Genomic DNA, 24,130 nt, shown 5'->3' with positions numbered 1-24,130 from the left:
AAGCCTATCAGACTGCAAGCCAGAGAAACAGAGACAACCTGTATCTTCTGTTTGTTTCTAGTAGCGCATTCCCACACTTGAGCACTTCGTGGGGGAGGGAGCCGAGAGCAGTGTGTAAGCATCCAGCTCCCAGCATGGGCCTGTTTTCCGCCTTTACACTATATAGGCCACTTAACCACTGAACAGCTCTGTCATCTTCACAATGACTTTCCCCATCTGTCAAATGGGGATATGAACACAAGGGACTGTTTTGAAAATTCAACATACAGTTCTTATTAAGGAAATCTACTTAGTATGGCAATAGTGATTATTTGTCACTCTCATTAACAAATCACCCAAGGACACCTTCGAACTGACAGAGCTCCAGCCTGGAGCTTTTTCGACAGGTGTTGAAGTAACTACCTGCCAGAAAGGAACAGATAGGTAGCTAAATTCTTCATGTGGTGGTACATTATCATTTAAGGGCAATAATAAGCTGAACTTTGGATCTGAAAGTCAGAAACATAATTAGATGATTGTTCCTCTCCCAGCCCCAAGATCCGCTCGACCTACCATCAACCCTATGAAGACACTGTTGGGTTGAGAGGAGAGTACAGCTGTTAGAAATCCTCCATCAGCAGCAATCTGCCCTTTCTGGCTACTAGAGAGGCAAAAATTAACAACTCAATAAAGCTAGAAAGGAGCAGAGCGGCCTGATGGCCAGTGAATGCCGCAGGTCTGAGGGAGAAGGTTCAGCTCTTCCTCACCAGGCTAACAAAATGAACACTAAAGCTGCTTTCCTCTGCCTGCATTACTGTCATAACCTGTCATACCAGAATTTTGGCCCGCGTTGGACCTCCCTCATTTGTGCAGTTACTTTTCCTTTATATTAATTATCCTTATCATCTTCGTTCATCATCACTGTAAAGTCATTTTTCCTCACAATAATAGGTTTAGACAATACTCATGAAAAATTAACTCTCAAGGAAGGAGAGGCTAGGTGTCAGCACAATTTTTACTCTCTTGCATCATGGTCATATAAGCAATAAGCTTCCTCTTCAGTTTCTATCTATTCTTGACACTCAAATATAGCATGAGAAGGAGGGGAGGGTTTTTGCCATCGTTTCATCACTGAGTTCAGGAGCTAAGGAGAAACCATACTCAATGAATGCTTTAGAAACTCCGTGTCAACTGTGGGCATGTATTTCTTAGGGTAATAGCTCGACCTGTGGGCAATAAAAAACCCCTCTGGCTTCTCTGATACACACTGTCCCCACAGAAGGAGCCCAAGGGAGCTGTGTTCGGAGGAATGCAAACACTCCCCAGAAATGTTCCAGGTGGTGGGTGGCGGGGGAGACACAAGCACCCTGAAGTTCATGGCCCAACATGCAATGCTAACATACAGAGCCCGTTAGCTACCGACTGACCCTAAGATGACAGCAATGAGCCCATACCAACCTGCAGCAAAGTGTCAAAGAAATGACTATCAGTACAATGGAATACTACATACCATTTGAAAGAACAGGTGGAAATGAACAATGTACCTAGACGCAGACAGAGGGTGTGTACGTCCATGTATATTGATTTTTTAAGACAAACTTTTTTGTAAGACAACAACATTTTAAAAGCTGAAAGCCAATACTTCGAAGTCTTACCAGTGGACCTCTAAGGTGGAGAATGTGAAGAGCAGACAGAACCAAAATGCGGAATTTCACTTTTTATATCTTTCTGAAGAATGAGTTAATGATAAAACAAAAACATCTGGGGACGCCTGGGTGGCTTAGTCAGTTCAGCGTCTGCCTTCAACTCAGGTCATGATCCCAGGGTGCTGGGATCGAGTCCCACATCAGGCTCCCTGATCAGCAGGAAGCCTGCTTCTCCCTCTGCCTGCTCTGCCTGCTGCTACCCCTGCTTATGCTCTCTCTCTGTCAAATAAATAAATAAAATCTTTAAAAAAAAAAAAAAAAGAAAGAAAGAAAGAAAAGAAAAGAAAGCATCTGAAGACTTGCTAAAATCTGAAGTAATTCATCAGCCCAAGTGATGTTTCTTATAAACAATTCACCTTCCTCCAGGAATTACAAAAATAAACATGGATAGGAAACCCAATTAAACTAGAGGACCCACATTATTCAAGAGCATAAACTGCTATGTAAATTAGAAAAACAGGGGTCCCTAAGTGGCTCAGTCGGCTAAGCTAAGCGTCCAACTATTGATTACAGCTCGAGTCATGATTGCAGGGTCATGGGATCGAGCCCCATGCCAGGCTCCATCCTGGGCACAGAACCTGCTTAGGATTCTTTCTCTCCCTCTCCCTCAGCCCTCCCCTGACCCCAAACTCTCTCAAAAAAAAAGCAAAAAAAAAAGCAGATATGAATTTGGTTTGCCCACCTGACCAGATTTCCCAGAAGATCTAATAACTAAATGCTTGAAAATAGAGAATTAAAATAATGCACAAATAAGTCACTTTCTAGCTTTACCTTTGGTCCTAAGAAACAGGAAGGCAAAGAGTCACAAAACAGAAATCCATGCATAGGTATCCTGGAAAAAGTCTACTATATTTAGGGAGGAAATCTGATTCTCTCTTTTCATTATTTCTTGATAAAGCACCACGTCTTACCTGATCACAAATCAGTTCCCACTTTTTCTCATTATCATACTGTCGCAGTAACCTGGCTTTGTCCGGGGGTAGGTTCATAGCATTCTGTAAAAAGAAAAGGAAAGAGATATGTCACATTCCACAACAGGCTGCTAATGGGGAGCTAACTCACAGGCAGACCAAAGAAGACTACAGTGGTTCTTTTAGGACTTCTTTGCAATTCCTAGCACCTAATTAAACCCAAATGCCCTACAGAAGTCACTTAAACATCAAATCAGTTTAACGGGGCTAGAGAAGCCGGGACATCTGAGGTGGGTCTGCCTTGAACTATCAGACTTGCATTTCACCAAAGGTAATGCACTATTTTTTCATTGAAGAGCAGGCTCCCATTCTACTCAGTTGAGAGCATATATCCCCAATTTCTCTTTAAAGCACTACAGCCCCACCAGGCACAGAACACAAAACACCAAAGGAAAACCCAATAACCAGAACTTTTGAGAGACAACATCAGTGTTTACTTTGACAAATAATTTTAAGAACACCTTAGAAAAAAATTTTAAAAATTAAAAAAAAAAAAAAAAAAGAAAAAAGTAGAAGTGGTTTTAGTCACCTTTATGGAGATGAAAAGTACTCCTTCGGGAAATACGTTAACATTTAGCAACCATAATTCTCAGTTTAACTATATCGTTTATGAAGGTGGGTTTGCAGTAAGAAGTAGACCATGAGCTCAAGGAGATGTCTAGACATCCGAACTCCTATAAACCTCTCTCTGTCAATATGGCACACCTACCATAGTATTGTTCGTGGATCTGCGCCCACATACATTTCCATGTTTTTAGCCCAGTGTCCCAAATGACCAATTATATACACTTTTTCAAGATACTTGCTTGGGTGTGAGGTGAGATCTTTGGCCACAGAACAGGGCAGAGTGAAAGAGCCCCAGAAGGAATTCACAGGCGTTCCCTTGGCCTCCCTAAAGTTTCCATGCTCTAAACTGAGCTAAGGGGTCAATGTCTATTAACTGCACTATCTACCTTGTATCAATGCTCTAAATCATAGCTATCCCTAAATAAACTACAAAGATCCTTACCTAGGTCAGTATTTGGGTAGACAAATCCAAAAGTCTTTGACTATTAATGCTAGAGCCCCTAGCTCTCCAAAAGATATGGCCTGTAGAAAAGCAATTCTATTGGCCACAATTACTGTCTCATATCATCCAGTGAAATAACTTTAATAGAGGCAAGGATGGGTGAGCTATTCTAACTTAATGGCAGAGAATTAACCTTTGATACATTTGATAGATGTAACTCAAGCATCTCCCTTTAAACTGGATTTAGCATCCAGAGTGGTATGCCCTAAGGAGGCGGTGGTCATAGACCACCTACTAATTTGAATCTAATCCATTTGAATCTAACAACCTGCCTTCAGAATATTAAAATTTTTAATTGCCTCCAAAGCTGATAATATAAGCAGAACAGCACTGGATTCCAGAGCTTTCAATGATATTGCCGAGGCTTCTCAAAATATCTAAAATGGGGGAAATATCTAAATATCTAATGTCACTTATCTCCATAGAATATGTACTTGAACTAGAAAGAAAAATAACTACTTGCATTTATTTGTAATTACAATTTTACAATGTTAAACAACCACCCCTGGGATGAGGCAAAAAGGAGAATTACACAGCTATCTTTCTGAGGGAAACCAATGTTATTGACCATTAAATAACCAGTCCATCACTGCTTATTTGTACTCTAGAGATGGATTATTTCCTCCTAAACTGATTTTGACCTCCATGTTAATGCTCTTGGGTGTGATTATGCATTAAATAAAAACAGTAAGATTATGAGGTAAGTTAAATGAGTTTTTCTGAGTCCTTATTAATCTCTTGAGATATAAAGGGAATAAGAAAAAATAAAGCCTGAACTCTTCTAGGGTGTCAAGCACTGTATGAAGCACTTCACATAATCTCACGTAAATCTTCGTAATAACATTCATGAGATGTAATTTTCCTCAATTTATGTAGGGGAAAGGAGACCTGGGACAACTTGGTTAACTGGCTCAAAGTTGGACAGCTTTCCAGGAACAGAACACAATCTAAACTTCATCTGTGAGGGTCCCCAAAACAAACACTAAAAATTCCACCCCCTTCCTTGGGGGGTGGGGGTGCAAGGCAAAATGGCAGTAACTGACTTTCTGGGAGTATCTCCTAGGCACTTGTGTGGAATCAGTCTACAAACACTCCTGCAGGAGTGAGATGCAGGTCCTGTTACTGCCGTTCCACCTAGATCAACTTTTACTTTTAAGAAGCAGTATTTCATTCAACAACTGTGAACCGCCACCTTTGCACAAGCTCTGTTCAACACAGCACAGCAGGGAACCAAAGAGATACGGTCCTGCCCCAGCATCACATCATGGTGGGGCAGATGCAAGTGAAATGAGCTCATCTTCAACTCTGAAGTCTTGATAGAGATGATCAGAGGGCAACTTTTGAATGGACAATCTAAAAAGACCCTTTAGGAAAAAGTAACAAGAAGAGCACTAAAAATGAGAAGGACTGAACCAGGGCAAGAGTGGACAAAAGCATACTGAGGAGAGGAAACAGTGAAAAGATGCTAAGTCAGGAAACAGCTAGGCAAATCAAAAACCCAAAAGACAGTCATTCTGCGTGGAGAGAAAGTAAAAGAGAGGTAATGAGGGAAAGATCAAGCTGGAGAGCTAAGTTAAGGCTGTTATCACACCCGGCCATGTAGGCCGGGGTAAACACCTTTTATCGTTCCCTACAATGTAACAGCAGGCCACTGAAGCCTCCGTCAGCACGAAATGACAAAATCAAATTATATTTCACAAAGTCTACCCTGAGTATACATGGAGATCTGATTAGAAACAGCCAAAGTAGAAGCAGCAAGGCCAGTGGTTCCAATGAATGATGGCGGCTTGCACAAGGCCAATGACACCTCAAATGAAGGAAGGTGGATAGATGTTAAAAATATTAACAGAAATTGTCTGGTTACATTTAAGGACTGAGGGAAGACGTCACAAATTAATATTATCCTTCTACCCTGAGTCCCTAGATAAATGATTATCCACTTAATGAAAGGAGCACACTGTGAAAACCAGCACAGATCTGCGGGAGGTGATAAAGTGTCCAAGTGACCCTTTATAGGTCCGAGATAACTCTGAGACATCCTGAAGAACGGCGAAGCAGGCAGGTGGACCACGTGATTCTGAAGGTTGAGGAAAAGGTCTGCACCGTTCTGAATGAGAAGAGTCCTAAGAAGTGTTTTTGAGCTCGCTGACTAGTCATTGTCTGGAGAAGATGCTCAGCCCCAACACATCAAAACGAATACTGCACTTGGCCATCATTCGCCAGCCATCTGAAATAGCCCCTTCCACAGGTCAGGCCTCAGAGCTGCTGAGGCATACACTGCACATCTTAGTAATTCTACGGGGACCAAGAAGCAGGAGCTCTGTTTAAAAGCAGACACTCCACAGAGGCTGGCTAGGGTCCAGGGTCCTTGTGATTAACTGGTAATAACTGCCCTGAAAACTTTTTTAGAGTGAACTCTGTCCTTTTGTATTGCATAGGGCAGGACTCTGGAGTCCTGGCTAGAAGTGTGTGCAGGTAATTCTTAAGAGTCCAAGCTATTTTTGGAGGAAAACACTGGCTTTATCTCCAGGTCCCTTTGCTGCCTGTGAAAATGGATTGCTCTTCCATTTGAGTGAAATGTAAATCAACCTCCAAGCCTTTCTCACACAGTGACAACTCGACCTCATCCATACTTTGTGGTATCTGTGACATAAGGCTCTCCTCTCCTTCCTTGCATCCATCAATCCATCCTCTAGTTACTGGGCTTTGACCATGAGCCAGAATATTTGCACTACAGGAACAGGAGTGGATACAGTGATAAAACTGCTGTACTCGTCCATGCCAAACATCCACTGAGGACATGGGATATTTGAGTTGAAAAGTTTAGTGGATGTTAGTGATTTATTTCTAGATTGTACAAGTTCCTAGCTAAAATAAATCAGAGCATCCAAGAGCATTCTGGTCTCTTTCCTTCCTTTCAACCCGACAAACGTTCAAGAATCAGCTCAAATATTATATATCATAAGAACCCTCCTCCAACTCTTCCAAGACATACCCTCTCAGGCTCCAAAGGCATGATATACTTGTCCTCCATCATAGCAACTCACACGGTAAACCTATTTGCCCAGCTAAATTCCCCACTGGACTAAGGGCTTCAAGGACAATTTCTTCCACTAACCCCCACTGTCTAGGACAGTATATGGCAAATAGTAAACACTATGCAGGTTGTTGAATAAAAGATAAGCAAACTAGTTCAGTAAGATTATTCAATCTGGAAATAACTTCATTGATTCAGGGTTTAGGCTTCAGCTATCAAAACCTATACACTAAAGAGTGTTGTTTATTATAAAACCCCAAAGATAATGTCTATTAATCATTAGTAATTTTCCAAACAAGAATTCACGGGAGAAAGAATCTTCAAGGTCAACGCTAGCAACAATTCCCTAAAAAGAAAAATGATGTCTTAGGGCATTCACATATAATAAATCACAGAACCAGAACTTCATTTTGTTTTGTTCTTATTGCCAGTAAATTCAGATCAGTATCAACTACAACAATTAATCTACCCCAAGTTGTAGTTACATTAATGGTCCAGATTTTGGCTTCTGCTTAACTCTACTATTTTATATTGTTTTTAAATGGGCTTTCCATGTTAAAAGTTTTTGAAAAATCAAAAGTAAATAACAATGGAATATCCAAGTTTCTAGAGACATTAATTACAGTGAAAAAGAATCAGGGGTGGTCAATACATCTGAAATTATACCGACAGAATATTATACACAACGCAGAGCACAATGAAGGAACCAAATAAAACCCATGTCCTAGGAATACAACTTTTTGACATCAGCTCTTACCCTAGTTTCACAAGAGCAATGAAAATTGCAGGATATCCTTCTTTCTCTCTGATATCCTTGAGGCTCGTGTTGAGAAACCCACGGTGATATACAGACGCACAGTAGTGAAAGTGAGCCCTATTAAGTACACCTTATGTAACCATAATACACTTTTGTTCTCATAATCTCTAAATTAAAGCTTCCAAGTATTAAGTCACCAGATTCAACCACAGAAACTCTTTTATTCCATAACCACCTGTGTATTAAAGAGAAAAGACATAGACTTCACAAGCAGGGTCACTTATGGAAGCAAGGAAAAACCTGTCACAAGAGAAATAGCTCTGACCATCTTCTAAAGCTCTTCACTGATAAAGGTACAGAAGTTTCATGGGAACTCAAAAGGAGGAACCATTACCTTTTTTAATTTGCAGTAAACACACTATAAAATTGGCCCTTCCAACCACATGTTTAATGCATAGTTCAAAGATGTTAACTATATTTAGTGTTGATCCCTAAAACTCATCTTACAGTACCGAAACTCAATACCCAAACAACAACTCCTCACTTCCCCCTCTGCAGAGCCATTACCTTTTGCTGCAAAAAGTGAAGGGAAAGGGGCACCTGGGTGGCTCAGTAGGTTAAAGCCTCTGCCTTTGGCTCAGGTCATGATCCCAGGATCCTGGGATCGAGCCCCACATCCGAGACCCACGTCTGGTTCTCTGCTCAGCAGGGAGCCTGTTTCCTCCTCTCTCTCTCTGCCTGCCTCTCTGCCTACTTGTGATCTCTGTCAAATAAATAAATAAATAAATATTTTTTTTTTAAAAAAGGAAAGGGATGGATTACAATAGATGATTGGGCAGCGCAGGGTGGACTGGAATTGAATGAGGCAGTATGGGGCAGGGATTTATGAGTTGGTCTCTGGAGCTGGACTAGCTGGATTCCAACCCCGACTTTACCACTTATTATTGGTCATCATGGGCCAACACAACTTGAATCAAAAAGCAAATGAAAATGAACAGTCCAGAAGTGAAGAAGCCAGTAAATGTAATTTAAAATGGAAGGTCAGAATCAAAGTGGAGGGTCAAAAACAACAAGATGTACCATTCACTGATGGGCTGATATGTCTCAGGCCCTTAGGCTCTCCGCATGCATTAGCCAATTTAATCTGCTTTGTAATCCTGACAAGTAGGTATTATCATCCCCACTTAATAGAGAAGAAAACTGAAGGACAAGGAGGTTAAGTAACTCTTCCCTGCATGAGACAGGTGACAAAGCCAGGACTCAAGAGTGGTCTGTATGACCATCCTGTTCCGCGGACACTTCAGCGGCAGTGTTTCTACAAAACAACCTGTCTGAGGAAAGCAATCCAAGGGTTCTACTTCAGTAACCAGAGACCTGATCATTAGCATGCAAGGTAAGAGGAAAATGCATATTATTTAAGCTAATAATATTTTTCAGACAAAATACTGGTATTTTAAACACAAATCTTCAATGTATTATGTATTTCTAAATATGAACTTGAAACACCCCCCCACACACACACAAAAAAAGTTACTGGATCATATCTGTAGATAGGTACTCTTACACTTAATTCGCTCCAATAAAAACCAAATGAAGGAGATACAAATATGAGGTAAGCTCAGACTTCAATGAAGCACAAGGCAAGAAGTTGAGTACATCAGTACAAAACAGAACTGACTACAGAATATAATCAAACCTCAGAGAGGAAGCCATTACCTCTTACTGTTTTGTTAAAGGAAATGCTATGGACTGGGCTTGGATGTGTGAGGAGGGCAGTAAAGAATGGCATTTAATGGCATCGTATGATTTTTAATATTTGGGGTTTGGAGATGGGCCACCCAGGTTGCGATCTCAACTCTACTACTCATTAATCTATAATCTATAATCATTAAACTATAATCTTGGGTCAATTACCTAAACTAGGGGCACCTGGGTGGCTCAGTGGGTTGAGCCTCTGCCTTCAGCTCAGGTCATGATCTCAGGGTCCTGGGATCAGGCCCCGCATCAGGCTCTCTGCTCAGCAGGGAGCCTGCTTCCCTTCCTCTCTCTCTCTCTGCCTCTCTGCCTGCTTGTGATCTCTGTCAAATAAATAAATAAAATCTTTAAAAAAAAAAAATTACCTAAACTAAAGCCTCAGTTTCCTCACGTGTAAAATGGAAAGGACAGTGATGATCATGATGAGAAGGGTGACACTCGTAATAATGACACTACCTGCTTCACAGAGTCTGAGAAAAATTAAATTGGATAATGTACATGGTACAATGTAAGTACATGGAAGACACTCAATACATTAGAGCTTATTCTCATTACTTTGGGTGAAGGGAAAGTATGAGCTGAGGTAAGTATGAACAGTAGGAAAAGGCAGAGGATTTTGCGCTCTACAAAATAAACCAGGGGGTAAGGAGCAGGTAGTGTGAGACCAAGTTAGCATGGCCAGATCCTGGCCACCAAACCACAGAATTTCAGATTTACTTGACAGCCAGTAGCAATTCCTCAGCCAAAGAGATTTCCAGAAAAAGCCAGCCTTTGGGGTCCTCAAATCACATAGGATAAAGGAATTCTCCTCTGTTCATCACCTAATACTGAGTTAGGTACCAATTCTCCCATGAGTTCATTTTAAAATTCCAACACCTAGGCAGCAGAGGGGGGCTGCAAATTCAATCCATGGCCCACCCTTCTGTTCAACTAACCTTCAAACCATTTCCTTCTAGTTCCCAGCAACAACGTGATAGCCTGAGTTTCAATACCCTCCTAACCCAGAGGATGCTGCTCAAATATATTCAGCGGGTTTTCTGGCCCGGGACTCAGGCAGTCAGCCAAACAGTCTCCACAACAAATCCTCAGTCAGACATCGTTCACTGTCACTTTATTTTTATTTAATCACTGAGAGTATTAATATCATTCACTGTAGACAGTAAAGCCTACGACAGGAGAAATCAGCCTGCTCCCTGATCTAGTTACACCTTCAAAATAAAATCTGACCAGAAAGCTGTCCTTTCTGGGGAACCCTGACAATGAGACCTACCTCTAACGTCCCATTCAAATTTCAGTTACACCGGTTTTCTTGGAAGATTTTCTTTTAAGGATTGGACTAAATACAAACGACTCTTGCACAACATCTTATAATCAAAAACTATGGAGCCAGAAGAGAAGCTGGTAAGATTTTTAGTCCTATTCTGTCTTTTATAGGTGCCCAAACAGACTCAAAAAACTGAAGGCAAGATCCACATTCATCATAAGTAGTTATTACCAGTACTAGAACCACAAATCCAGGCCAATGTGACTACTACTCTTTTTCCATTATTATGAAAGGAAGCCCACTTTCATCTGTGGTGGGTAGGTGGGTATGTGTGTGTGTGCGAATATGAGTGAACACACATGATGTGTATTTGAGAAAAGCAAATCAGATAATGCATGTATTTAGCAGAAAATCCTGCACACAGTCATTACTTAATATATGATAGATACTGTTACTCTTATTATCATCAACATTGTAAGGAATATGATTGAATTAATAATGATTGAAGGTCTATTATGCTCTTCTACTTTTGTAAGCTTCCATGGTTTCCCAACTATACAGGTTTTCTTGTATCACAGTTAAGTATGAGCACTTGCCATTCTCTCCACTGCTCGTCTCAACATGGAGCTTTGTAGTCATAGAACAACTCATTTTATTTCCAAAATCATGAATCTCTAGAAAATTACCTGTCTTTACCAATAAAGACCAACTAAAACAAAAAGCTTCCCAAATTCTCATGTAAATATCTACTCCTTTAAATGAGTCACACTTTCATGGCCCTTTGTAAATGGGAATAACAAGTGTTGACTATGTGTGTATGTGTGTGTGCACGTGCGCATATAATTTATATTTAGTTCCAGGGCCATTATTGTCAATATGGGTCAGGCTGGGTGGGAGAGCCCATCTTACCTACTGAATAGAAGGACATAACTATAGCAGTCTAGGCCAAGTTTTCATCTATCTGATATTCCCCAGATCACTAGGTTTAAGTGATTCCACATCCAATAGATGACAAAAAAAAACGACACATCCCTCCTCAGGCCATCATGCTAACTCCTGAAATACAGATTCTAGTCATATTCAAACCTGAAGGGAATAATGGAAAGAAATACTCAACTTCTTTCAAACATCCTATCTGTCATTAGAAGCCTGATGCCTGATTCCTGGACATATTCTCAAATTCAAATGATTCTTCATCGATTTGTCTACCTGCACACACTTGTGTACTGGGATGAGGGAATTACACAACAGGCCACACTTAAGATGCTAAAAACCTGTTTCATGGGCAGCCACTTGGCAACGTAAGGGCAACTGTGTTCAAGGGCTGGGCTTGCTGGCACAGACCAAAATGAATCAAAATCCGGAGAAAGGGTTCTTATTTGACTGACAAACATCAACCTTCATGACATAGGATTCTTTAGAGCAAAAACATTTTGAGAATCGGAGATATCAAACTCTAATTATAACACATCCGATAGCCAGATTCCACCACAATCAAGCCCTAAAAATATGATCTCTATCACCTGCTGACCTGAAACAAGCATATTTTTTCACCTTGCCCAATTCCCCTGAAACCCTGGCCTCCTCTTCGGCCAACACTTTCCCAGCAACATTCCTTAACTTCCCTTCTTAGATCATTAGGGTCATTGTTTGTCTCCCTCTCTCCTTCCCAATTACTCTGAAAAAGACTAGTGAACCTGGTTTCATAGTCATGGTAAGCCCTTTCAAAGGAGGGAAATAATTCAATTTAATGCTCAACTAACATCACATCTCCTGAGACAAGAGGTGAAAAATTTTGCTGTCAACATAAAGATGAGGATTTCTGCCACAACGGAGACCAAAAATTACAGCCTGAAATACATAGTTTCTCATGTGTAAAAAGCTATGATTTCTGGGGCAGGTTCATGTTCACAGACAGGATAATGGTTCCCAAAAATGTCCTCACACTAAACCCAAGAACCTGTGACTGTTTCCTTATATATGAAGATGTTATCTGCAGATACGATTGGGTTAACAATGTTGAGATTGCAAGATTACCCTGCACCACCCGAGATAAACTGATGCAGTCACAAGAGTCTTTGAAGCAGAAGAATTTTAAAAATGGAAAATATTTGTTGTTGACGATGTGGAGAAATTGGAATCCCTGTACATTGCTGCTGGAAATATGATATTCAGCCACTGTGGAAAACACTGTGATAACTCTCAAAAAATTTAAACACAGAATTAGCGGCTGATCCCACAGCTTATGTATACAAAGAATCAAAAACAGACTCACCAGATACCTGTCTACCAGTATTAAGATAACATCATTCACAGCAGCCAAAAGCAGAACAAACCAGGTATCCATCGAAATGTGAATGGATAAACAAAATTTGTTACATACATACAACAGAATATTATTCAGCCATAAAAAGAAATGAAGCTCTGACTCATACTATAACATGTGTGAACCCTGAAAATGTTTGGGTAAAAGAAGTCAGTCACTAAGGGGCAAATATTATCTGATTCTACCAATACAAAATATCTAGAAAAGGCTAACTCATAGCAACAAACAAACAAAAAAGAGAAAACAGATTACAAATTACCTGGCTAGGGAAAATGGGGAATAGGGGTTATTGCTTAATGGGTACAGACATTAGAGGTGACAAAGAATTTTAGGAGAAGGCAGTGGTGGTGGTTGCAGGACACTGAATTTGCTTCATGCTAACAGAATAATACATTTAAAAATGGTGAACTTCATCGTGTGGTTATTTTACCACAATAAGGAAAAAGTATTAAAAAAAAAAAAAGTGGGTAAGTAAGACAGAAGAGAGTCAGAGGGAAGAAATCAGAGTGACACAATGTGAGAAGGACTTCACCAGCCAATACTGGCTTTAAAGATGGAAAAAGGAGGCCACGAGCCAAGGAATGCAGCAGCCTCTAGAAGCCGATAAAGGCAAAGAAACGGATTCTCCCCTAGAGTTTCTAGAAGCCCTTCCCACTGAAGCCCTGATTTTCATGCAGTAACACTCCTGCCAGACTTCTAACCTACACAACCATAAGATAATTAAACTGAATTATTTTGCATGACTTAGTTCATAGTAATTTGTTATGCAAACAGTAGAAAACTAATACTCTGGCTGACAATACTTTGGCTTCCCCCAATGCAAGGCCTCCCTCTTCCCACAGCACCAAATTCCAAAATTTTCATATCTGCTTTTCACTGCCAATGGTGAGAGGCTTGGTTTCCATTTCATATGCCGTACTTCAAAATGATAAAAGCCAGAATGTAATTGAATTACAGAAGGAAATGGAAAACCTTAGGGAACTAGACAATATCCTAATATTAAATTACTGAAAAATCTAAAAATAAACCCACGAGTTCCGATGAAGACATGGTATGAAATAAAACTCTACGCTATCCACACAAACACACCAACACTGGCAAAACTTAGCTTTCACTGCGACATAACGCTGGTCAGTCTTGGACTTTGTTCCGAGAGCCCACAGTGGCGACAGACAGGCCCAGCCAAGCCAGGCAGGAAGGCTGAGAGGTCCCAGATGGCAGGCCTTCTGACGCATGACACATCTGCATGGTTCTGCGCCTGGTTTTCTCTTCCATTAGCCTACTGCTTACTTTTTTGGCCCTCACGGTTGTGGAAAAGACCATCAAGTAAACTTCTGTTTCTATACATACAATACCCTGGCATAAAAAACACTACTTCAGGTACAGCTTACTATCTATCAGTTAATTCAAAAACCCTGCTAGGGGGCCCTGGGTGGCTCAATCGGTTAAATCGGTTAAGGGTCTGTCTTCAGCTCAGATCATGATCTCAGGATCCTGGGATCGAGCCCCATGTCACATAGGGCTCCCTGCTCAGCAGGAAGTCTGCTTCTCCTCTCCCACTCCCCCTGCTTGTGCTCTTGCTATCTCTCTCTGTGTCAAATTACATAAAATCTTTAAAAAAAAAAAAAAAAACCTGCTATAAAGTTGAAAAAGAACATAAAACCTAGACAACCAATTTGAAGATTTTAATACACAATTAAAATATGTGCACAAAAAACAGCCTTTACTTTATTGTTGCATTATTATATGAATGCCCTTATTTATTACTAAACGATTTTTCTGATTTTAAACTAAGAAAAAAGCACAATTTCAATGCTGCTGGTATTTTTATCGTAACAACCATCAGCAAGTTAATTCACACATGGTGTCTAAAAGTGACACTTTTATATATTTAATTTGTTTTAAATCACTTAACTGCTTAAGATGTCACAAACACTGAAGAATTCCCAAAATAACTGGCATTAAGAATAAAATTATTCAACAACCTCAAAATCCCTTGGAGGGGACCACTGGTCATATTCTATTATACAGATTTATCTTTCTGTCCTTACAACACTGCCAAGTTCTTGGAGGGAAATCCTCTTTAGAGCCCCAGTAAGGTGCCCAGCATTCAGGTGGTACATAATAATTGTGTGCTGAATTCAGCTCAGACACACAAGCTATATTTTGATAGATATACTTTTGTATTCTTTTAAACAAATAAATGATTAGGGCTATAAGAAAAGCATCAAATTTAGCTATGATTTATTTTGAGGTTCTTATTAAATATTATACAAATACTAATAGCAACATGTATTTCAATCACCTAAAGTTTAAAATATATATTTAAATGTATGTAATATTTAATATTTAAATATATTTAAATAAATTTATTTATTACTTAAATAAATTTATTTTAAAATTTTTAAATAAATACATTTAAATATATTTATTTCATTTATTAAAATTATTAAATTAAAATCATTAAATTTACTTAATTTGTTATATATTTTTTTTTTAACTTTTTTTAAAGGTCCAGAATATACATTCTCTCATCTTCCAGCCTGGACCAAATCTGCCCCTCTTATAATCCCTCTCCTTATTTCTCCACCAAAATCTACCACTCCATCTAGGTCCCAGGTTGTCCACACACCACACCTAGAGTTGCCGTTTTTGGATATCTGCATAGCACTTGTGCTGGGGACCAAATGATCCTGTGTGTTGTTCCACCATTTCACACATGTAAGCTGTCTCTCCCACCCCAGGCAACGTTTCCTGACATACTCTGATCTCTTCTACAATATTTGGAACATGTATAGATAGATCAGACATTCAATAAACACTCAGGAGTTCAGTAAACACCAAAGCAATACCGGGAAAACCAACCCTTCCAATGTTCCGTAACACAGTAACTTGGATTTTTACCCATGCAATGCACAACAATGACATCACATAACAGATTATTAAACAGCTGAACTAAACCATGTGGTAGAAACATGAACCTTCAGACACCTTGGTAAGAGATACCCCTTTCTCAGGGTGTAGGTTTTCAATCTTTGTTGTTTCTCTCTAGGAGAATATTAAAGGTTCATATGAAAGAAAATCTATGTCATTTGAATTATCCCAGCTTTTATATTCTCACACTCCAGTGGTATGTTCTAGGCATAAGGTGCTACCTACAAGGACGACATAAATTAGGTCTAAAATGAGGAAGCACAGTCCCATTCGCACTTCATGCATCAAGCAAAGCAGTAAAACAGAACACCTTCCAGGGAAAGCAAATACCTAGACAACTAATTTGGGGGAAGCAGGCCCTAGGGTGCGCACTCCATTTAACTTTAAGGGCTAGGCTGAGCTGTATACAGGAAAAGAAACAACAAAGCATGCAATCGAGAGTGAGATGAGGAAAGAGTTGGGATGGGGGATATGGAATCTGACTAAATTGATTCCCTGTGCTTTTCAACTGAGTAAACCACAACAGTAGGCCTGGGGGACATGACCCTGGGCTGCTGAACCCAGTACCCTCGCTTGGTGTGTTCTGGATGTAGACACTTTTCTGTTTCCTCCAAAGCAGTGTTACGCTTCTCCAAGAGAGCTTTCAGTGTTGGGGAAAATGCCAAAATACTACAGCGTCCCATTTAATCTTTGTATTCTTACCTTCTGTTAACAATTCAAATCTCCTCGCTCAAGAAATAAACCAAACCCAACTCCCATGAACCCATTCATTCTAGTGTATATTAAACCTCAAGCTCAAGTCCTAAGGACCTGAGGGATGATGCAATACAATTTATCCAGTAACCTCCATCCAAAGATCTTGCCAGCTCGAAGTGTGCCTCTGATTTGGATCTGCCTTGTTCCAGAGAGTAAATCAACTCCACGTACAAATGAACCGCTGCTGGATATTAAGCTTTAAGGAGACACAAGAGGCGAGAGACTTTCTCATGTGTAACTTACAAAAACTACCTAGTACTTATTCTACTTCCTAAATGATTCTTTAAAACCTGATCCTGAATTACAGTCCTCCACACACTTCCCTACCTCGGGGGTCTCGGTTTAGAAGGGCGGCAGTACTCCATGCGTGTCAGCCAGCCCACTGACAAACAGGCCCATTCATTCCCCCTTTCTCTCTTCTATACATATATTTATAAATGGTAAGCACAATATATTCTCTGTTATTCCACATGATTGGGCAATGGAGACCGTGTTTCACAGAGAGGTGCCACACATACCATGCATGATTTCCAAGTGAATAGGATTTATCCAAATATATTAACACAAAAGCCATATTATCATAACTCCATCTTTTTTTAATGACTCTCAAAAGAACTACAGGATTTTTACAAGATCTTCTGGTCATCCATATAAATTACAAGGATAAGCTTTGTGGTTGGACTCGCTGAAGCCTGGGTACGAATTCCAGTTAGTAGCAGTTTATTTTGTCCAGCAACTAAATTTCTGAAGTCTCAGTGTCTTTATCTGAAAATGAGGACAAAAGAACCTCCCTGTTAGGGTCTCCATGAAACCTGTACCTCTTACGGCAGGAGACACAGAGATGGAGGTGTGGTGTCTGCAGAGAAGTTGATGGCTGGGGAGAAAGAGGCTAGTCTTCAGAAAAGACAGTAACTGCTTGAGCTTATATCCTAGAACTAAAACTAGTTGTTGTACGTTCACTAGCAAGCCACTTAACTTTTCGAACTTCAGTTTTCATCACCTAAAAGAAGACACAAGCTACTTCACGAGGATTACCAGGGGAGCCTGACCAAAGAGACTCTGTACAGTAGGGTCACTACAATTTAAATGAGTGAACACGTGCAAAGTGTTGCACTGAACGCAGTGTCTGACATAATAAGGATTCAATAAACTTCAGCTACTGAGGACCAGAATCTGAGACAACCAACTCAAGAAGACGGAGGGCTGAACGACAGGAGCATCGTCACTTCCCTAATAGAATGTCCTGGAGTCTGTCAAACCTTACTTACATGAGATTTTCCTTATTATAAGTACACTGCGTGTTTACCAACAGTCCAAATGATGAACATAACACATACCTAGGTCTGCGGTTCTCAAACCAAGTGTGGAGGCATCCCAACACATTACAATGAACTCACTGGGAAACCACAGAATGATTTTAAATTTCTGAGGGAAGCAACAAAAAAATTCAGTCTTCGGACACTGCCCAAACCCCTACCCTGAAGTAGTTCACTGTTTTTACATTAAGTCACATTACATTCCTTGCTAAGATAAAGGCACAGGAGAAAACGAAAATGAGAAAAATAGGAAATGAGGCTGGTAGTAAAATCCAGGTCTGAGAACTTCTGCAGTGACGTACAGATACACACATATTTATATGTAACTGATTTTTTTTAAAGATTTTATTTATTGATTTCTCAGAGAGAGAGAGAGAGAGAGTGTACACACAAGCAGGAGAAGCAGTAGGCAGAGGGAGAAGCTGGCTTCCCGCTGAGCAAGGAGCCCAATGCAGGACTCGACTCAATCTCAGGTCCTGGGATCATGATTCGAGCCCAAGGCAGACCAGAAACTTAACCAAAGGAGCCACCCAGGTGTCCCAACTGTGATTTTTTTTTTTATTTATTTTTTATTTTTTTAGTTTTATTTGAGAGAGAGAGAGACAGAGCAGGGGAGAAGCAGAGGGAAAGGGACAAGTAGATTCTGTGCTGAGGACAGAGCCCAATGTGGGGCTCCATCTCACGACCCCGAGATCACGATCTGAGCTGAAACCGAGAGTCAGATCCTAAACTGACTGAGCCACCGAGGCACCCCAGAACTAAGATTTTTTTAAATAATACGACAGAAGTATCTTTCTTTCCAATGATAAAATATTTCTTCCAAACAGCTGCTAAGTTATTAGGAAGTAAATACTTAATGTTATTTGCAAGTTAGAACTTAAATAGAGCGGTTAGGTATTCCATTGGGCCTCAGGCCACCTGTAAAATTACTGAGCTACTAAGGGCCCTGGCAACCGACAAAGTGTGGAAGCCTCTGATCTAGATCATACGTCCACTGCCCCCACCCAGCACTTCTCATCTTACTGTTTTCTGGAAGGGTTCTGAAACATAAGGCCCTTTCCCAACCATTTTACCCTTTCACCTTCAGCCATACATGAGAAATTATTTTAAAAGTTGGATGAGGCTGACTTGAGAAAAATATACATGTTTTTCAAGTAGATAAATGAAATTTTGTCTTAAAAAAAAAAAAAGACTTCCCTAGGGGTTCCATGTAAAGCAAGTGTCACATAATATACAGCAGCCTGGTCGCCTTGGTCAATTAGCTTCAGTCTAAATAAACCTCTTCCCATGTAATATCAAAAGAAATCTCTCAGGCTAAACACTGAGTTTCAAAACCATTTCACAGAACTTAGTTTTAGGATAGAATAATACTCTAAAAGTCTGTTGTCCTGGCATAATTATGAACACTGTCTCCTTTCACTCTCCAAAGGACTCCAACTAGGATGACTAATTGTATGGCCTCCCCAATTTAAAGGCCAATTACATGCTGGAAAAATTAAGATTTGAATGTCTATTTGCGGCTAAGGAAGAATAAAAATTTTAATACTGGGGGCAGGCATCTGGGTGGCTCAGTGGGTTAGGAGTCTACCTTTGGCTCAGGTCATGACCCCAGAGTCCTGGGACCAAGCCTGCCTGCATAGGGCTCCCTGCTCAGCAGGGAGTCTGTTTCTTCCTCTCTCTATCCCTTCCCCTGCTTGTGCACTTGTGGTCTCTCCCACACATGCACAAAAATAAATAAAATCCTTTTAAAAATTTTAATACCCGATTTCTGTTTTTAAAAACCTCAATAGCAAACACCCAAAGACCCCACTGAGGCCAGATAACTCCTAACAATCCGGCTTCTAATCCTGCAGTCCTGTGACTCTGAAATCAATGGGGCAGACAGTGAATCAGCATGTCTAGCAGCCAAAACGACTGATGAGTTAGCTCTGTACCTCGCATACCAAATGCAGGTTTCAGAGAGTTGTTAATAATTTGCAATAGCAAGCCAATAACCAGGCTTCCCTTAAAGGAAGAAAATACCATTTAAAAAAAAAAGCAATTCAACAGGGGGTTAAAGCCTCTGCCTTTGGCTCAGGTCATGATCCTAGGGGTCCTGGGATGGAGCCTCAAGTCCCGAGACCCAGGTAGAGACCCAAGTCGGGCTCTCTGCTCAGCAGGGAGCCTGCTTCCCCCTCTCTCTCTGCCTGCCTCTCTATCTACTTGTGATCTGTAAAATAAATAAATAAAATCTTTAAAAAAAAAGCAATTCAAGAATTCTAACTGCTCCTTTGTTCAAAGGTTTTTCATATTTCATTTAAAAATAGCTACAATTGGATCTTTTCACTAATTCTACCATTTTTTCTTATAACCTTCCAACTTGCCCTAAGGCAAATCCTAATTGCTTTTTCCATACAAAATGAAACAAAACAAAACAACACTTACATACCAACACTATATTTTCTTCCCAAGAAACTCAGTGACTGAACAGTTTTCACACTGTCTCCTGCTCATTAAAAAGGATTCCTTTTTTTTCTTCCCCTCATAAAACCTCCCAAGCCTTAAGGTTTAAAAAAAAAAAGATAAAACACAGACCACTAAAGAATAGGCATATTTGTGACTGACTTTCCTTAACATCCAGGACAGAAATAAAACAAATAATTTCTGCAGAATAAAGGGAAATACCATGTGATATTTTCAGTCAATTGCCAAACAACTGTGCTTCAAATATGATGGTGTTGCCAGCCAAATTAATTCACTGGTTTGTACCCATGCTTTCCAACACTTCAGTACTTTCCACACTTAAGACCTAAGATGAAGTGAACGACAGAATGGCGGTAACATTTCTCCAAGAGTCGCCAGGTTATTAATAAGCAATATGCAAATTTCTAGGCTCTAGCCCCATGGTATTGACTCAGGGACTCTGGGATCCCAGCCCAGGAATCCAGATCTCTTACAGATCTCTGGGGGAATCCTTCTACACATAACCTTTGAGTCCACCGATAAAAAGGTGCCTTCGTGCCTAAGAGAGAGGCTTACATTCAGTAAATAGCTCATTTCTCATTCCTCACGATTCCAAGCATGAATGTGTATTTGGGGGGGAAAAAAAACATAAAATGAGAAACATATGGGGAGACAGACTGGACAGATTTTTATAAGTCATTCTGCAGAGGGTAGGAGGAGCCAGGAAGAAGGAACTACAAATCACAAATGCACAAATCACTCCTCACAGTGAAAAGTGTGCCAACAGGTCACCTGTCAGAAGCGAGGGTAAACACTCCATCGCAAGGAAACATCTTAGCTCCTATTTTAATGATTTTTCCTTCTGCACTATACCACCTTCTCCAAATTTGTCTGCTCTTTGGTAAAGAACTTCCATCAGCTCATTCCTATCTGCAGTTCCCTCCTTTTCCAGCCTAGAATCTACAGCCCCAGTGAATACCATCCTTGACAACATACTGACGTTTCTTGTTCCACTCACTGCCTATCTTTTCGACGCAGCCATGTGACGAACCCCCAAAGCTAGATGATCTCTGTGTCATCAAGTCGGCCCATCCTGAGCTCAGCAGTCAAGCATGGCTAAAGAGCACACAGCAGGCTGACTGGGGACTTTCTCTATATGGGACACCCGTCTCCAATGTCCCTCAACACTGCCAAGACGACCATCTTGATTTCTCCCATCAACTCACTGCACACGAGCGACATCAACTCTTTTCCACTCTCTACAAACCTCCAAGAGCCTCTCCCCTTGTACCTCACACAGGAAATGAACACCCTTACTCCAGAACTCTCTTCACTTCCTGCTTCGAAACCGACAAACCTACCACACATCTGTGCCTCCTCCTCCACTCTCCTCAGGGTAAAACAAAGGAAGGCTCTCCTCCTGTCCCTGGAGACATCCTCCTCTTTAATCTTCCACTCATAGGGCCATTATGAAAAATAACTGTTATAATCCACGTATCACAAAGCACAGTGTGGGGCTCATTAAAAAATATTCAATAAGTAGTAACTGTTTTCACTATTGAGGTTTCCAGTAGAGCTGCGTCCAAGCGGGTGCTCCAAGGATAAAACAATCAATCCCATACCAGAGTAGAGAGGGAGAATCAGAGAAGGGTATACCTCAAACAAAATTCTCACCCCTACCGCCTTCCCTCAAATCCTGGCAAATAAGTCAAATAAATATTCACCTTCATAAGAAAAACTTACCTCGTAGCCAAGTATGAGGGACAGTGGGGTAAAAAGCTAAGACACTGATGTTTTCTTGCCTCTGCTGATTTTACAATTCCTCAGGTCTACTTTTAAACAGTGGGGTGCAACAGGGAAAGTTGTTACTATACATTCCTTTACCTACCTCTTGCCATACGCTCCTCAGTGATCAGCTTCTCTTTCAGGAAACTATGTTATGAAATTTAAATGGACTAGAAGAACATCTGGCTCACGTTCAAAGTGTATAGCATATTTTGCTGTCAATATCTAAATCCCAGGGTGCCCAGGAGTCCGTCAGACAAACAGCACAGGATACACATTCACAAGACCCCTACAGAAATCATCCTTCCAGAGGAAGGAGTCTGGGCAATTAATTTCTCAAAACAGCAGGGGCCTAAGGGACACTACACAAATTTATGCAGAGTGAAACTGAATATCTGACTTGTTAAAGCCAGGAATACAATCAGGCCCTTTGCTCGTTTCTATGTAAATAAGCCCTAAAACCTTCTCACTCAAAACCCTGGACAGACTAAGGAATTTCACTTCTCAGGCATCAGGGCAAGCTGGCTGGTTTGGGTTGGAAGCTCTGTGCTTGGCTGCTCATTTAAGATAATTTTTTAAATGAATGGAGCCTTGGTTACCATTTCCATAAACCCTTCCGGACCACTCGATACCAGCTCACCAGAAATGATACTTTTGAGCCCTAAGACGGGTCTTTTGGAAATCCTGGAGATAGAGTTCCCCAGTGATCTTTCAGGACGGTCACACTTCAAGTTCGACTGAGGATAGCAAAAGCCCCCTTCTTCCTCACTACTCCCCTACCCCAACAAGTTCTCTCATAAAAGCAATTATATTCTTACACCAACAATACAGCGAGGACAAAAATCTCACAATGAAAAGGTAATCCCTAAGCTAAATAAATTCAACATTAAGAAACCATATTACATCATGGATCTCTGTTTAGGAAGCACTGACCTATGTGGTTTGACTCAAGGGGCACCAAGGGCCTAACAAGTCATTTTGATTGTCCACAAAACTTTTAAAACTGTGAGATGTCACCAAAGACATGGAAGATTTCATGTAAAAAAATCCCAACTGCCATCTTCTGAACATCTGGTAGGACTTGCAACATTGGTCTGCCTGCCCAGTGTAGGGAAGAAGTTGAGAGGTGTCTGCCCCCTGAGCATGGCAGTTACTCTCTGGCTTGTTGAAGCTCTTCTGTCTTAAATCAAGGCAGACTTTGCTCATTTAAGGGACCTACCTTATCCCTGCAGGCATCTGAATGTGGATCCCTGTTTTGAGGCACTCCTAGGGTCCTGGAAGTCAGGGGATCTAGCCGAAACAGTCTGCAGCCCGAACAAGTGTGGGGTGGTTTCTGAGGGAAGGTTTTGGGGGTATAGATGGGAGCATTTAACTAACCAGGTCCTGGGGATGAAAGGAGAAATAAGGAGGGTAATAGCAGAATGATACATTTACCCTTCCAATCAATTCTGGGTAGGGCCAGTCCTGTTTTTTGTTTTGATAGTCATATTGTAGAAGGAGAATCAGACAGATTTCTTAATCTAAGTTTACTTGAGAGGACAATTCAGTTCTCCTTCCCCTCCTTTCCTGGTGGGCCAGAAATATCCAATGATCCTTATCGCGGTTTGTCCATTTTCCTCTGGGTGTTGTCCATAATGTCTTATCTTCAGAAATTCCCCCACCCAAGTCGTCCTGCTCCCACCAAGTCAGCACTGTGTGAATCATGCTCTGCTTTTATTAACACCAAGTTAGCTCCAATAAAGTAAACCCAGCATTGCTTCAGAGGTCAACTTTCTGTCTCCCAACTATGCAAAAGAGAAAGCAGAGAGACTTCCTCCAGGCTGGAGGGAACATGAGAGAGAAACTCAGATGAATTATTTAGTGGATCCAGAGTTGGATTTGGGGCAACACACAGTACAACTTAAGTCTCCAGAAATTATTATCAGGAGGGCCCAAAGCACCAGAAGACCAAAATAAAAAAACAAGAACTTATAACTCAGTATGATGCCAGCTAATATATGCATGCACAAATGTGTTTTTGTGAATCACACATT

At 40.7% G+C, this 24,130-nt stretch overlaps 1 protein-coding gene across 9 annotated transcripts in view; it reads right to left on the bottom strand.

The window, feature by feature from the left end:
• The window catches only part of FMNL2 (formin like 2), a 320,685-nt gene that overhangs the window by 136,830 nt on the left and 159,725 nt on the right, over positions 1-24,130 (bottom strand). For all 9 annotated transcript variants that reach the window (XM_047721719.1, XM_047721722.1, XM_047721718.1 and 6 more), the window contains exon 2: positions 2,597-2,680. In XM_047721719.1, the coding sequence (XP_047577675.1) occupies positions 2,597-2,680 (84 nt within the window). The remainder of the gene's footprint in view (positions 1-2,596; positions 2,681-24,130) is intronic.

The sequence above is a fragment of the Lutra lutra genome, chromosome 3 (genome assembly GCF_902655055.1).
Source record: "Lutra lutra chromosome 3, mLutLut1.2, whole genome shotgun sequence".
In the NCBI taxonomy this organism is placed as follows: Eukaryota; Metazoa; Chordata; class Mammalia; order Carnivora; family Mustelidae; genus Lutra; species Lutra lutra.
The sequence above is the reverse complement of the archived record's forward strand: the minus strand, read 5'-3'. Positions and strand labels throughout refer to the sequence as shown.